The 16,634-nt window shown below is 39.9% G+C and overlaps 1 protein-coding gene across 2 annotated transcripts in view; it reads left to right on the top strand.

The window, feature by feature from the left end:
• Window positions 1–16,634, top strand: part of Hsf2bp (heat shock transcription factor 2 binding protein) — a 72,259-nt gene that overhangs the window by 3,780 nt on the left and 51,845 nt on the right. For both annotated transcript variants that reach the window (XM_026410066.2, XM_026410067.2), the window contains exon 4: window positions 12,080–12,183. In XM_026410066.2, the coding sequence (XP_026265851.1) occupies window positions 12,080–12,183 (104 nt within the window). The remainder of the gene's footprint in view (window positions 1–12,079; window positions 12,184–16,634) is intronic.

Raw genomic sequence — 16,634 nt, 5'->3', positions numbered from 1 at the left:
ATTGCAGGATGGGTTTTCATTTTTTCAGCAAACTAATTTTTACTTTCTCACATCTGACTCATGATAACCATTCCTCTGTCCCCATCTCACACTGGCCAGCCTCAATCTCAGAGTAACCCCGCCACCTGCCAACCCCCACACACTGGAGACTTTGTAGCTACCTGTCTGTCCTCCTCAGCTGTTTCCCAGTGTACCAGTGAGTCCTGTATATTTTGCTTCAGAGAGGCAGCCTTACTTCCACCGAGGCAGCCTCGTCTCCACTGCTGTGGGGACATGAAGCTCTCTGGCTAGCTGAACATGCACCTAAATCCCTGCTGTGGGGACATGAAGCTCTCTGGCTAGCTGAACATGCACCTAAATCCCGTGTTTGCCTCCTCCAGGCTGTGTTGACCCCTTTGCCAGCCTGAGTAATCTTTGGCAGTTCAGTTGATCACATCATTCCCCTGCTCAAGTCTTTAACAGTTGCTCTTTGCTCTTAGGATAAAGACCAGCCAACCAGTAAAACCATTACCACCCAAGTACCTAAACCAGATCAGATCAAGGGTTAAAAGGCTTCATATTGCTGGATATAGCCCCTGCCCAGAGTCGTTGTCAACTTTGGCTGTCCAGATGTGGCTTCCCTTGCTGAAGTCATAGTCCTCTGTGCTGCTCCTTCCTACTGTGTGGGGGTTTTTCCCATTTTACTTTGATAGTAGTAAACAAGCAGGGCCCTTGTTTTTGGTTACTGTTATCTTTTCCTGGCTGGATGTTTGTTCTTGTAGGATTGCCCTCCTGTCTGCATGCTCCTTTTTCTGAGTTGCAGTGTTATGATGCTTACATGTGCTTCTAGAAACCTGATGTTAGAAAGGAAGGACCAAACTGGCTTGGGTTATTGTAGAGGGTTCACTGTGGACTTCCAACTTGAGCTATTGAGGAGGACTTTTGCTTTTCTGGCCTGGCCTGAAAGGTGGCCTCCTAAAGCACCTGTCGTCTAATTTTTGCTCTGAGTTCTTACCATTTGGGAAAGGTCTGAAGGAAAACAGTATCTCCCCCCCCCCTCCCTTTTTTAAAGGCCTACATTTGATAGCCTTGGCCTTCCCATGGACCTGTCTTCAGTTGAATCACTTGTAACATGACTAAGAATGAAGCCACAGAGAAAATCCAGAGATCACACTGTGGCAACAAGAACTGTTTGGCATATGGATTCTTCTTTCCTTCCACCAGCCCTGTGGTCCAGTAGGGTTATTGGCTTTGCTTGGTGTTGGTTATTTTGCTTTTAGAAGTGGGTGTGTGCATCTAGTCTTAAGCAGTGACCATGGGCAACCTGAAGGTAGAAACAAATGTCAGGGAAGGGAGTTGAGGGAAGTTGTGTACCTCTTTTCAGAAGTTTCCTTTAGAGTGCAGGTGAGATTCTATTTGGATGCCTTCTGTAGGCTTAATCTATAATGTAACTTGCAAGCCAGCTTTAGGGCCTGAGTTGATGATGAGCATAGGGAGAGATTGATACTAGCATAGGACCTACCTTGGGAGGCTGGTCAAGGTAAGTGGTGCTTTGGAATACTACTGATGATGTGTTACTGGAGCATCTTTAGGGACTCAGCTCTAAGAGGGAAGATGTTGAAGTTTAGGGTGGTGGCATGTATGGAAGTCTCAAATGGGAGTGAGAGGGAGGATTATGGGTTCATTAGCTGGTTTTTCCTCCTTGTACAGAGTAAGAATTAGAGTATAGTAGAACTGAGGACAGTGAATCTGAGTAGTTTATACAGGACAAGTAGAATACAAGTCATGGATTGTTTTTAGTTTAAGTGAGAAGCGCTTGGAGGTTTCTACATAGAAATAACTTCCAAGTAGTGATTCAGGTGATATTTTCAGGGGGATGTCTTTTGCATCTGAATATAGGATAGTTTGGAGGGGTTGGGTGGGAGATGGAGAGAAGCAGTGATAGTTCCTCAAGGGAGCCTCTGGGCTCTGTTGAACTTTGAGTCTGAATGGAGCAGGAGGGAGGTGAAAAGAAGCCACTAGTCCTGGTGATGAAGTATGGACACATAGTCATGCTCAGATCAGCCAAGCAACTGTGGAGTGAGGGGAGCCATCTGTCCTACTGTCAAGCTAGTATCTCAATGTGTGTTTCTGTCTATTTAATAGGAACAATAGTATTTACTTCATAGGCTGTGGCAAGTTTAAGTTGAGAAAACTCTTCCAAAGTACTTGGTCTATTCCATAGATAGTATCTCCCAGCTATGGGAACCACTTGAGCTTTGGTGTAATGCAGAGTGTGCTCCAGTTCACACCCTAGCAACTTTAATCACTATTGCTTGGTGAGTTTGGGAAAGGTATTGGAAGATTTGAATAAGAAACCGGGTTGATGCCACTTCTGTCCTTGATTATGTGTAACCCCCCACTTCAGGTTTTTCTGCTTGTAAAGTGGGGGTGCCCACAGTGTTCACAGTGACAACTTACTCTGTATCTTCTCTTATCCCTTCCCATTCTTTATTCATCCAACAGGAGGTATCAAAAATTTGTTTTCACCTGGGAGAATTCTCTTTGCTTTTAAAATAAATTTTCACATAGTATATGGTGGTTCTATATGTAAAATATGTAAAAATTGTATTTTGTATTTTTTGCATTTTTTTAATATTTATTTTTAGTTTTTAGGTGGACACAATATCTTTATTTTTACGTGATGCTGAGAATCGAACCCATCGAATTGCATGCTAGGCGAGTGAGTGCACTACCACTTGAGCCACATCCCCAGCCCTGCATGTTTTTTTTTTTTTTTTTTTTTTTAATATTTTTTAGAAGTAGTTGGACACAATACCTTTATTTTGTTTATTTATTTTTATGTGGTGCTGAGGATCAAACCCAGGGCCTCACACATGCTAGACGAGTGCTCTACCGCTGAGCCACAAATCCCAGCTCCTGCATGTTGTTTTTAAAAATTGAGCTTTAGAACATTTACTTATGTAATCAGGAGGTACAATAGGGGTGTTGTGATAAAGACAAAAATTCAGTATTAGGGCTTTTTGAAGACAATTGCATTGTTATCGTCTGCATCCAGTTTTCTCTTTTTAGTTTTAGCAGTCAAGTAGCCAGAAAGACAAATTACAGAGACAAGGAGTTGCAGATGGTAGATAGTTTACCTGACAACAAGGGCTCTTTCTAGTTAAACTGATCTGGGTGTTTTGTTTTAATATAGCTAAGCAAGATGCTTTCCTTCATTGGTGAGTGTTCATCTTGGGGAGAGATGATGAAAAAGCCTGTTAAATCTTCATTATCAGATTGAAAATGCTTTTCATGTATTATGCTGTATTTTGTATTTTTTTGGTAGTAGGTCCTGGGGATTGAATCCAGAGGGGCTGTACAACTGAGCAACACCCTCAGCCCTTTTTATTTTTTATTTGAGACAGGGTCTTGCTAAATTGCTGATGCTGGCTTTGAACGTAATATCTCCTGCCTTAGCCTTCTTAGTAACTGGGATTACAGGCATGTGCTACTGTGCCAGGCTGCATTTCAGATGATAAATGCATAATTGAAAAAAAAAAAAGTACCACTTGACAACTTGGTGGTAGTTTATTAGATATTCAGAGTTTCAGGGGTTTTGAACTAATTTAATTTTGTTGACATCAAACAAAATTTCAGATTCATTTCTGACATACTTTGGTTTCAACATCTTAAAATTTATTTTAACAAGGGGCTGGGGTTGTGCCTTAGTGGAGGAACACTTGCCTTGCATGTGTGAGGCCCTGGGTTCGATTCTCAGCACCACATATAAGTAAATAAATGAAATAAAGGTCCATCAACAACTAAAAAAAAAAAAAGCTTAAAAATTTGATTTAATAAATATATTTAAATGTTATTACTGTAATATAGGCTTGTTGTGGTCATTGAAAATACCAGCAGTGCATATCAACTGTTGCAACCATGATACACAGGCAGAAGATTTGACAAAACTAATTTTCTTTAGCAGTGAAAAGTTATCTTTTAAAAATTTTAGGTTTGTCTATCAGCGTCTAGCCTCTATCAGCTTTGTCAGTAGAACTTTGTGATGATGATGTGTAATCCATATTGTCCATGTCTTTTTCAACTAGTACTTGCCTGTGTGGTCAGCTGACCTAGCACTATTTTTGGAAAGGATGTCTTCCCCCACCCTCCCCATGCCCATTGTTGTTCTTGACATAAGTCAAGTCATAAGTGGCCATATATGTGTGGGTCAAATTCTGGATTTTTTGTTAATTTTTATTAGTATCATTATATATTGTTTAATTTTTTTTCCAAAACTAGGTATTGAACCCAGGAGTACTAAATCACTGAGCTACATCTCCAGCCCTTTTTATTTTAATATTCATTTTTTATTTTGAGACAGGATCTCACTAAGCTGCCCATGATGGCCTCAAACTTGAGATTCTCTTTTCTCAGCCTCCTCTGTAACTCTGATTACTGGCATATACCACCATGACTGGTTTTCTTTATTCTGTTTCTCTGATGAAATTCTCTTGTGGTCTGTATTCTAGAACATACTAATCAATTATTTTGAAGTCTATATCTGGTAAATATGAGTTATATTAGGTTTACTTTTGTTGTCTGCTTTTCCTCTTGGTAGGCCTAGTGATTTTTTTTAATTGGTTAACAGGTTTTTTTTTTTGTGTGTGTGTATGTGTGTGTGTGAGTGTGTGCAACTGAGGATTGAACCCAGGGCCTTGTGCATTTGAGGCAAACACTCTACCAACTGAGCTATATCCCCAGACCTTGTTGTTGTTTTTAAACATGAAATCTCACTCTGAATGATGGTGTTTTTTCCTACAAGGATTTTTTTTGGTGGGGAGGGTTCTGCCAGACAATTAGAAGAGAGTAAGAGTTGATCACCTTCATTCAACCAGAGATTAAGTTGATTCATGGTTGGCTCTATTATCAGTTCCAGCTGCCCTGATTCTAATTCATTCTCTCTTGTGGCAAGAATACTTCAAGGGAGTTCAGTTTACCACAGTCTTCTCACCTTGGCAGTCCTTAATTAACATTTTTTATCTCTTGCATGCCATGGGCATAATTGTAGCTCTGCCAGGCACCTTGGCTTCTTTATTCACTGCTTGCTTCTACAGTATCTCTGTGTCTTAACAAACTGCTGAGTGCTGTAAGGGGAGAAATGGTGCCCATGTGGGCTCATTTGTCTATTTCCATTTTCTCCAGGATCATGGCATACCCCTACATTTTGATAGCCCTGCTCTTTAGTCCCCCAGTTTCATGGGACTGTTAGATGCTCTGTCTAGCTTTGCTGTTTCTTTGCCTGTATGGCTTTTGAGTGTGCAGAGGCCTCAGGAAGAATTAGGTCCACATACATTGAAATATTTCTCCTGAGTTTTGTTATAAATTTGAAGTTATTTAATTAAGTAAGTTTTAAAGATATTATAAAATGGACATATTAATTGTGTACAGAACTGTAATTTTGAGTCACTCAGGTTCTTGGCAGCAGCTTGAAATCCATTTCACGGTGTGGTTTCTGAAATGTTTCACCTTAAGGTGAACTTTCTGAGAATTTGCTCTAATGAGAAGCAAGGGGAACCTCTCTTTTAGCTCTGAGAATTATTTCTGGTCCATAGAAGTATGAACTAGAGAAAGAACTAAGTAGAGTGGAAGAGAAGTAAGTATGAAGAGCTGGTTGTTAATTTGACCTGGGCTTCATATGAATCAGTTCATGTCTTGGTGGAGAATAAAAGGAATAAGAGTACAGAGAAGTGATGACTTGCAAAGTTGTTGCTGGGTCATGGGAGCCAGCATGTGGAGGGAAGCATCCAGGAACTGGCAAGAGTGGAGTGTGGTCACTCCACTGCCCTGGACCTGGAGGAGCCAGAGCCTGAGAGTTACCCCCTGAGTGGGAGGTGTGCCTCTATAGGATGGAGTTCTGCAGGGAGAGTGCACTGAAGTTAAGAAGTAGTTGACTTAACCTGTTTTCTGCTGTCTTCTGGTTTCCTGCGGGGCCTGCCCTGTCTTCATACAGCAGGAAGCCAGCCATAGGGCAAGGAGCCAGTTACTGTGGATGTTGACATCAACCTTTTAAGGCACAAAGCAGGGTGGACTGGTGGGGCTGCCTGGAATACAGGAGAGCGTAAAGAAGAAAATCAAAAGGGACTTATGCACAGAGAATGTGAAAGTTTGGCAAGATGGAGAGGATAGAGTCATGTAGTATTTGAAAATCACTTCAGATTGCCCAGTTATTTCTGTCACATCTGTTTATCGATAGATAAAAAGCAAAATCCTCAACTCTGGTTGGGAAACACTTCAGCAGGATTCATTTGAGATGAGCAAGGTTAGTCTTTTTTTTTTTTTTTAATTTTATTTATTTATTTTTTATTATTAGTTGTTCAAAACATTACAAAGCTCTTGACTTACCATATTTCATACATTTGATTCAAGCGGATTATAAACTCCCATTTTTACCCCGTATACAGATTGCAGAATCACATCAGTTACACTTCCACTTTTTTACCTACTGCCATACTAGTGTATGTTGTATTCTGCTGCCCTTCCTATCCTCTACTATCCCCCCTCCCCTCCTCTCCCATCTTCTCTCTCTACTCCATCTACTGTAATTCATTTCTCTTTTTTTTCCCCTTTTCACCTCACTTCCTCTTATATGTAATTTTGTATAACAAAATGAGGGTCTCCTTTCTTTCCCATGCAATTTCCCTTCTCTCTCCCTTTCCCTCCCACCTTTCGTCCCTGTTTAATGGTGATCATCTTCTCATGCTCTTCCTCCCTGCTCTGTTCTTAGTTAAGATTAGTCTTAATTATATGCTTGATATTTGTCAAGGACTGCTAGGCAGTGAGGGAATATAAAAAGGATAAGATTTGATCCATTCCTTGATTTCTAGGTAAGTTGGGGAGTTTGATGTGAAGGTAAAAGAAGGTAGTGAAGCCAGGTAGTGCCGTATACACTGGCTGTGCCCGTATGGGAACACATTCTGATTAGTCATACATTTTCCTCATTCTATAAAAGATTAAGGCCTTTATATAGTTTTAGAAGCAGATTTTTTGTTAGTTCAATTAAAAATTTTCTATTTTCCCTCCCTCCCTTTGATTTGTTTAAAAATTTTGATAGCTAATTAAAGTATTTGGCTCGCTTAGGATGGATGCTAGGACTTCAAGTGCATTTAAGTTTATTAACTGAGGTATTATTTCATTTTTAAAAAATAAATTTTGGAATATTAACTTTTTTTTCACCTTTTCAACATTTTTGGAACCTATAAGGAGTACACCAAAGGAGATCATCAAAGTTCTATTTAAATCACCAGCATTATTTCTGCGGTACAATTTCATTTGCTGGGTAGAGGGTTCTTTGTGGAAGGAAGGGACTTTTGTTGTTGTTTCTAACTTTGTGCTCTTCCTCCCCATATCTGAGAGTCCACCACTGAAGATACTGTAACCTTGCTGTTGTGTGGGTACAGCAGTGGGGAGCTGCTGAGGATGGCATCACAGCAGAGCTGGCCTCCAGAAATTGCCCTAAGAGGTTGGGCACTCATGACGTGGAGCAGGGAGCTGGGTAACTGGGACTGCAGGCACCACTGGAGGGCCTTATGCAGTGGGATCTTCTCAGTCCTCTACTGAGTATATATTGGTTACTGTAAAAAATTCACAAGTGTACATGAGATGGTTGTAGCCTGTAAGGAACATGAGAGCAGGGAAGATCAAGATATATACAGACAATGCAGCCTAAGTAGTACCTTCTGGAGGCCATATGACTGAAATGGCTATTAGTTGTTTGGGGCTGCCAGAAGGTGGAAGAGGAAGGAAGGATCCTTCCCTTTTAGGTTTAGGAGAATGAATGGCCCTGTGATGCCTTGAGTTGGATTTGTAGCTTCTAGACCTGGGAAATAATACATTATTGTTCTAAATCACTCAGTTTGTGGTACTTTGTTACCACACTCTCAGGAAACTAATATACTACTCAAATCTCAGTTCAAAATAGAAATGGAACCCATCAGTAATATACTGTAAATTCTTTTCTGAACCTAACAGAGAGTGATAAAAGTTAATGGTTAATTAAAAAGCCTTTATTTTTGTTTTACGATTCATAAAAGTGAATATATTAATGGAAGATGGTTGGTGATTTGTGGTAAATATGCCTTGTGTTAAAGGGTAGAAATTAATCCTTCTGGATGGTCTTCATTTCTTTGATTAGTGTTTTAGAAGTCCTGCTTTTCATTTAAAGCTCTCTGCCTTCCCTATGAATAAATTGAGCATTAAAAGAATTATTCTGTGGCTGGGGGCTGTGGCTCAGCGGTAGCACACTTGCCTGGCATGTGTGAGGCACTGGGTTCGATTCTCAGCACCACATATAAATAAATAAAATAAAAGTCTACCAACAACTTAAAAAAAAAAAAGAGACATTCTAATATTATTAAAACTATGAAGCTGGGTGTGGTGGTGCACACCTGTAATTCCAGCCACTCAGGAGGTTGAGGAAGGAAGATTGAAAGTTTGAGGGCACACAATTTAGTGAGACCCTGTCTCAAAATAAAATAGAAGGGATTGTGATATAGCCAAGGTAGTCCAAGGTACAGAGCACTTGCCTAGCATGTACAGTGACATAGGTTCAATACTCTGTACTGCAAAAAAAAAAAACTCAAACAAAAAATAGACTATAAAGTAAGGATTATAGTTTTAGAAAATGCATTGGTGTTGAAATGGTTTGTGGTTTCTCTGTATAACAAACCCCTAAAGCCTTGCTTTCCATTCAGTTTACATAGTTAGATTGAGAGTTCATCTTCGTTTTGAGTGCTGAGAACTAGCAACTAAAATACAATTGAGACTGGGTGGCAGGCCCCATTTTAATACTAAGGGCTGGGTAAGATAATGTCTTTTTTTTTTTTTTTTTTGTAGTGGGGATTGAACCCTGCACATTGCACATGCTAGGAAGGTGCTCTACCACTGAGCTACACCCCAGCCCCTTATGTTTTATTTATTTATTTACATTTACATTTTGAAACAAGGTTTCACTAAGTTTCTCAGGCTGGCCTTGAAATTATAATCCTTCCACTTCATCTTCTTGTATAACTGAGACTATGGGAATGTGCTACCATGCTCTGCTAGAATAATGTCTTGACTAGATATAATGTATCACTGACTACTATATTATTTTATTCCCTGGGTTTTTAAAAAATTGCAAAAGCAATATAGTTTTTCATTTAGAGGCTACAGATAATAAATGGCTACATGTTTTTCTCTATTCTAGGGTAAGGAGGAAGGATATATAAAAAAGTGAAATTATCCATGTGACAGATATTTAGGTAGTACCTGCTGCATTCCATATTCTTGGAGCTTAGCATAAAACCAAACAAAATCCCTGCCCTCATGGGGGTAGGTGGCAAGCAGTGGGCCAGGTTGAAAAGTAGGATAGTTAGGAGTGGGCAGCAGTGCTCCCATCTGGTCACAAGGTGGCGGCCTCACACAGTGGAGAGGGACTGCTGGCTCAGTGAGTGTGCTTGGGTGGCTCCCTCATCACTGACTTGGAGTGGGGGTTGCCCTGTGGCTTTGTGTGTTAATCTACAGTAAGGTCATAATCTGCCAAGAGAGCAAGAGATCATAAAGCTATCTTAGTGAAAGAAGTCTTTTGGGTGGCCAGAATTCCTATAGATTTTTACACAAAATAAAGATGTAGAGATGTAATTTTCTGTTTTCTTTACTGTGTTCAAGTAATATGTAGCTTAATAATGGAAGCAAACTTTAAGGGTTAACTGCAAAGAGGAAATTTTAAACTACTGATAGTTTTGTCTTAGTTTTCTACATTTTGTTTTTTTGTCTGTGACTGCATGTGGTATGTATATTATATGATTATGTATTTGTGCATGCATATAAATACTATTTTTATTCAACACCTACAGATATGCAACTACATGGTTTTTAAAGCATCTTAGTCATTGATAGTTGATTTCTTAGGTTATCTAGGATTAGTGGGACAAAAGAAAAGAATTACAGTAAAAGTCATGTCATAGCTCAACATATCTTAAAAGAGCGGAAAAAACAACTCTGATTTAGGAAATAAGAAATAGCGCAAGTGATGGTATCCTAGTTTCTGAGAAACATTTTAAGAGAAGCTTTGCCAGCTAGTTTTGTAATCTCTATCTGGTCTGAATATGAACCTTTAGGTTCTAATCTTTCTTCTTTGGCAGGAAAACTTAAGAGACTGCCTTAGTTTCTTCCTCCAGAGCTTTTGGAATGCCATGTAGTTCTCAGCAGTTCCTAGGAGTTTATCTGGGCTTTCTCTAGCCTTCTCAGACCACTAGGTTAAAGCGTTGTCCCCTCTCACTTTTTTCATTTTTTGTGGTACTGGGGATAGAATCCAGGAGCTCGTATATGCAAGGCAAGTACTCAACCACTGAATTATATCTCCAGTCCTTTTTTTTTTTTTTGATACCAGGGGTTGAACCTAGGAGCACTTAACCACTGAGCCACATCCCCATCCTTTTTTATTTTTTATGCTGAAACCAGGTCTCACTAAGTTGCCCAGGTTGGCCTTAGATTTGTGATCTTCCTGCCTCAACCTCTGGAGTAGCTGGTTTTACAAGCATGTGACTCCACACCCAGCAACCTGCCCCTTCTCTTTTTTTTTTTTTTTTTTTTAAAGAGAGAGTGAGAGAGGGGAGAGAGAGAGAAAGAGAGAATTTTTAATATTTATTTATTTTTTTTTAGTTCTCGGTGGACACAACATTTTTGTTGGTATGTGGTGCTGAGGATCGAACCCGGGCCGCACGCATGCCAGGCGAGCGCGCTACCGCTGAGCCACATCTCCAGCCCCTGCCCCTTCTCTTTTGTCTGCTCTTAAATGAGGACTTGTTTGTTATACTTTTCTCCTTGAGGGTGGAATAACATTGTTTTCCAGCTGAGACTTTCCCTTATCACTGAGGCCTTCTTTACCCTCTGTGTTTGCTCCTTCACCAAGTGGTGGCTGAGTTCCCATGCTCGCCTATGCTGCATGTGCCTTGTGTTCATTTCGTTTTGTTAGTGATGAGAGATGACAGCTGTTGTCCTGAAGCAGTTGTACTCAAAGTGTGGATTTTCAGACATCAGAAATGTGAATTCTCAGGTCTACCCAGGCCCACTGCATAAGAAACTCCATGGATAGAGCCTAAATCCTGATTCTGATGTATGCTCAAGTTTGAGAATCACTGTTGAATTAGAGACATTATACCGAGTGTTTAGCACTATTCTCAAATCTTGGAATATATGAGTGTAAAAATGGATGATTTTGCTGGATGTGGAGGTACTCACCTGTGTTGCTGGTTACCAGAGAGACTGAGACAGGAGGATTGCAAGTTCAAGGCCAGCCTGGGCAACTTGGTGTGACCTTGACTCATAATAAAAAAATAAAAAGGCTGGTGATGTAGCTCAGTAAGCACAAGGCCCTGAGTTCAACCCTTAGTACTGACAAAAGCCAAAATTCCCAGATGATTTCTCAACCCTTCTGGAAAAAAAAAACAATTAAAAATTTATGTTAGGTATTTGATTTTTTGAACATCGGTATTTCTAAAATGAAAGTATTTGAAGTTGTTTTTCTAGGCCATTTGTGACTCATCAACTAAGTGAATGTGGTGGAAAGGAAGCATGACTAGTTCCTACCCCTCCACTACAGCATTTTCTCCTCTTGATCTCTGTTGCTTCCCTCCTCCATTGACTGCTTCTGCAGTTGTTCCCATTGAGTCAGTCTGCCAGTTGGTGGGACTTGCTGTATGAATCAGCCTGTGCTGGCACCATCGACTCACTGAGCTGCTTCTGCTTCATCGGGAACCATGAGACAGTCGGCTTCTCTGCTCTGCCTTCAGTTTTTTAAATACCATTTTCTTGAAGCCTTGAGTTCATGTCTGGCAGTAAACTAAGGCCTTAAAAGCCCAAAACAAAACAATAAAAAGAAGCACTTTCTCCTCTGGACTAAAAACTGATAAGAACTTAACAGAGTATTGGTTATTTAAGGACTGCTTAGATATCAGAAATGTAACTACTTCAGCTAAGAAGTCAGTGCAGGCTTTACCAAAGGAAGATTGGGCAAATGATGCTTAGGAGAGATTCATGATTTGGCATGTCTTGAGTATTTTATGTCTCTTTCTCCTAGACCTGGAAAGGAAGGAGCAAGAATTAGAGCAGCTGAAACTGGACTGTGAGCATTTCAAAGCCCGCCTGGAAACGGTGCAGGCCGACAGCGGGAGGGAGAAGAAGGTAGGGTGCTCGACACTGGCTCTTCACCAGTCAGGACTGTGTACTTGCTGCCTTTTGCTCATGATGAGCAGCAGATCTTAACAGTTTCTCTCTTAATCCCAAGGGATTGTATTTTTTAAAAGTATGTATTCCTGGACAGGCATGGTGGCGCACGCCTATAATCCCAGCAGTTTGGGAGGCTGAGACAGGAGGATTATGAGTTCAAAGCCAGCAACAGCGAGGCACTGAGCAACTCAGTGATCTACATCCCCAGCCTTTTTATTTAGAGACCCTGTCTCTAAATAAAATACAAAACAGGGCTGGAGACTCGGTTCAGTGGTCTAGTGCCCCTGAGTTTAATCCCTGGTACCACAAAAAAAGTATGTATTCCACATGCGTTGGAAGGCAGGTGAGAAATTGGATTTTATAATTGTTTAACATGTAGATTGTTTGCTTGGTGCCTTTTTATTTTTGAGAGGAAGAGAGAATTTTTTTTTTTAATATTTTTTAGTTTTTGGCAGACATAACATCTTTGTTTGTATGTGGTGCTAAGGATCGAACCTGGGCCGCATGCATGCCAGGCGAGCGCACTACCGCTTGAGCCACATCCCCAGCCCCGAGAGAATTTTTTTTTTTTTTTTTTTTTTTTAGAGGAGGAAAAGTTTATTGGAGGGCTCACAGTTTCAGAGATCTCAGTCCATAGAAGGCTGACTCAATTCTTCTGGGTTCAAGATGAGTTAGAACATCATGGCCCAAGAGCATGGCAGAGGGAAGTAGTTCACATTATCAGGAAACAGAGACACCACTTGCTAGATACAAATATATACACAAAGACATGCCCTGATTCCCACCTCTTCCAGCCACACCGAGAGAATTTTTAATATTTATTTATTTTTTTAAAGTTTTCTGCGGACACAACATCTTTGTTTGTATGTGGTGCTGAAGATCGAACCTGGGCCGCACGCATGCCAGGCGAGCGCGCTACCGCTTGAGCCACATCCCCAGCCTCCTTTTTATTTTTGTATCTAAAAGTCTACTCTGAAGCATAAAAGACTCATAATGTAATACACTAGAGAAAATATTGTGCACATCATGACTTATAATTGGAGATATTAAACCAGAAGTAGTTATAATTGATTTAGGTATCTTCTGATGATATATTAGAAATAACCAAATATATTTTATTCTGATATTAGGAGATGCTATAATATTCCAAATATTTTAAAAAATTAGTGGCATAAATTATTCTTCTGTAAAACTAGATTGATTGGGGGCTTATATACCTTTTAATTTAGAATAATGAAACAGTAATAGTACTAATAATAGCAGCTAGTGTATGTTGGATGTTTACTCTGTGCTGGCAGGGGGTATACAGCTGTCCGAGTCTTATGCTTCTCCCACCACAGGGGTATCAGCAAGTACCACTGCTGGTAGTTACATAGCTGATCCAAGCTCACACTGCCTGTGTGCTAACTTGGGTTTCATACCACCTCCTCACACAAAGGAATTCTGAATGTTTGTGGTTTCTGTAGAGGTTTCCAAAACTGAGCAAGCACGGGTAAGAGTTTTATTCTTAAATTTGAGTTAGATTGAGTAGCTCATACTTAAGGTTGGAAGTTTAGTTTTGCCATATTTTATTTAGATCACGATAAACTAAAATGTCAGTTGGTTAGTTACAGACTAAACATTCCATGGTCTGAAAGAAAATGACCAGCAGACAAGAAAGAATTTGATATATGTAAAAAGTGTAGTTCATTTGTCCTGTCCTTCCGTAAATTGCTGAGATGCCTTGTTAAAGCTGAAGCTTAGATTGAGCAGAGTCTTACATTTCTTTCTTTCTTTTTTTTTTGGTACTGGAGAGTGAACCCAGGGACACTTAACACTGAGCTACATCCATAGCCCTTTTTATTTTGAGACAGGGTCTTACTAAATTGCTGAGGGTAGTGTTAAATTTACAAACCTCTGGCCTTGAACTTTTGAGTTGCCGGAATTACCGGTGTTCACCACCACATCTGGGATAGATTTCCTTTTTTAAAAAGTCAGTAGCCATATAAAAAGTGGATGTTTTGCTGGTGTTCCAAACGTAATGATTAAAATAAGTCATTCCAGTAAATGCCTTGAAAACTACTTTCAGATCATCGGGGTACTGTTACTGTTGTGGTACTTTGACCTTAGTTAAAATATGAGACTATTTTACCTTAAAATATTTTCTATTTTTGAGTTTTCTGTTTAATACAGATGGAAGCCCCTGCAAGTTTCCTAGAACTAGGCCGTTTTTCTTTGGCAGCTGTCACCGGTAGTTACAAAAAGTCCAGGGGAGGTCCCTATATCCTTCTTCTCGTTCTTCCAGTGATATCTTGCGTAACTGTAAAAAGCAGGAATTTGTATTGATGTAATCCACACACCTTATTCAAGCTCACATGTTTTTCCTAGACTTTCTACCCCACCAGTTTCGTGCATACTTATTTGTGTGTGCGCATGTGAATGTAGTTCTGTGCAATCTCAAGACATCTGTAGATTTATGTAACCATCAGAACTATTCCTTCACCATAGGCTCCAGTTGTCCTATCACTTGTGACCACACCCACCCCCTCCCTATTCCCAGTTCCTGGCAGTCGCCAATGCATTTTTCATCTCATTGCTTTGTTTTTTTCAAGACTGTCCAAAAAATAGAATCACATACTAAGTGACAATTGAGATTGGTATTTTTGCTCACATGTATCTGAGTTGTTGCATGTATCAATAGTTAGTTCTTTTATATTCATAATGTTCCATGGTGTTGATATGTGACAGTTTTTAAAATTATTCCCCATTGAAGCACAATCCAGATTGTTTCCAATTTTTTTGCTGTCACTAATAAGGGTATTAGGAACATTCCTATGAGTTTTTATATGAATATGTATTTTCATTTCTCTGGATAAATGCCTTAGAGTATAATTGTTTTGTCATATGGTAAGTGCATGACTAGTTTTGTAAGAAATTGCCAAATTGTTTTCCAGAGTGGCTGCATGGTTATATATTTATATATTATGGCCAGCAATATATGAGTGAGTCACATTCTCCACATTCCTAACCTACATTTGGTGTTATTACTTTAGCCATCCCCCCCCCCCCCCCCCAAGAATGGGGTCTTGCTAGGTTGCTTGAGCTATTCTCAGACTCCTGGGCATAAGGGATCTTCCTGCCTCAGCCTCTCAGGTAACTGAGACTACAGGTACATGTTACCATGCCTGGGTTTTTATTGTAGACATTCTGTTAGGTGTGCTGTGGTTTTAATTTGTATATCCCAATGGTGAATGGCATGTCTTTTCCTGTGCTTGTTTGCTGTCTGTGTTTTCTCCTCTCTGAAATGTCTCTTCATGTCTTTTGCACAAGCTCTAATTGGATTTTTTTAAACATGAGTTTGAATTTTTTTCTTTCTCTCTTTTTATGGTACTCAGAAGTGAAACCGAGGCCTTACATGTTTTTGGCAAGTGCTCTATCACTGAGCTATTCCCCAGACTTTTTAAAAAAAATTTATTTTGAGTCAGAGTCTTGCTAAGTTTCTCGGACTGGCCTTGAACTTGTAATCCTCTTGTCTCAGTCAGCCCTAAGATTATAGGACTGTAACACCATGCCTGGCTGGGTTCTTTGAGTTTCTTTTGATGTTGTACTATGTGTTTAGCCCTGTGCTGGATTATATCACCTCAGCTGTCATAATGTGACCATGGGGGGACAGTCCTGCTTTCTCATCTCAGTGGTTCTTCTGTGGTCTTGTGGAAGAACTGCCAAAAGCAGACTTATTGGAATGCAGACTGCTTTAATTGTGAGAAAAACTAGAAATCCAGATAGATAGAATTTTTGTGTGTGTCTCCATGACTTGAGTGACACACACCTGAAGTCTAAAATCTAGACTGCTTTAGGAGATAAAGCCCAGCATGAAAGCTCCAGGGTTTATAAATGACATTAAGCAACATTAGCTTCTGTCATAGGCTCAGTGACCATGTTTGTCCTAAAATAAGTGTGTATATCTGTGTGACTGTGTATGAGTCTCTGTGTACAGACGTGTGGTCTTTAGGTGAATAGGAGTGGACCACCTGATGGAAAGTTTTGAGGTCAGAAGTATTTGACTCATGCCACAGGTTGGTTCCCTTTTCTCTCCCAGGTGAAAAGCCCTTTTCCTTTAGTTGGCCTGTGCTTATGTCTTTAAAAGAAACCTAACACATCCAATATACCTTGATTTTTATGGCTTATTTAATTATGTTGGTGTAAATGAATTTAACTAGGTTTTTATATTTTTTAGTTTCTCTCTCTCTCTCTCTCTCTTTTTTTTTTTTTTTTTGGTGTTAGAGGTTGAACTCAGGCCTCATGCATTCTAGGCAAGTACACTACTGTTGAGCCACACTCCCAGGTCAGTTTCTCTTTTAAATCAGAAAAGGCTGTCATCTTTTAAGGGAATTCCAGCCATCAGAGAAGTATGGACCTGGTGCTAG

This window comes from Urocitellus parryii, chromosome 2 (assembly GCF_045843805.1).
Source record: "Urocitellus parryii isolate mUroPar1 chromosome 2, mUroPar1.hap1, whole genome shotgun sequence".
In the NCBI taxonomy this organism is placed as follows: domain Eukaryota; kingdom Metazoa; phylum Chordata; class Mammalia; order Rodentia; family Sciuridae; genus Urocitellus; species Urocitellus parryii.
Note: the sequence above shows the minus strand (reverse complement) of the source record. Positions and strands in the feature narration are given on the sequence as shown.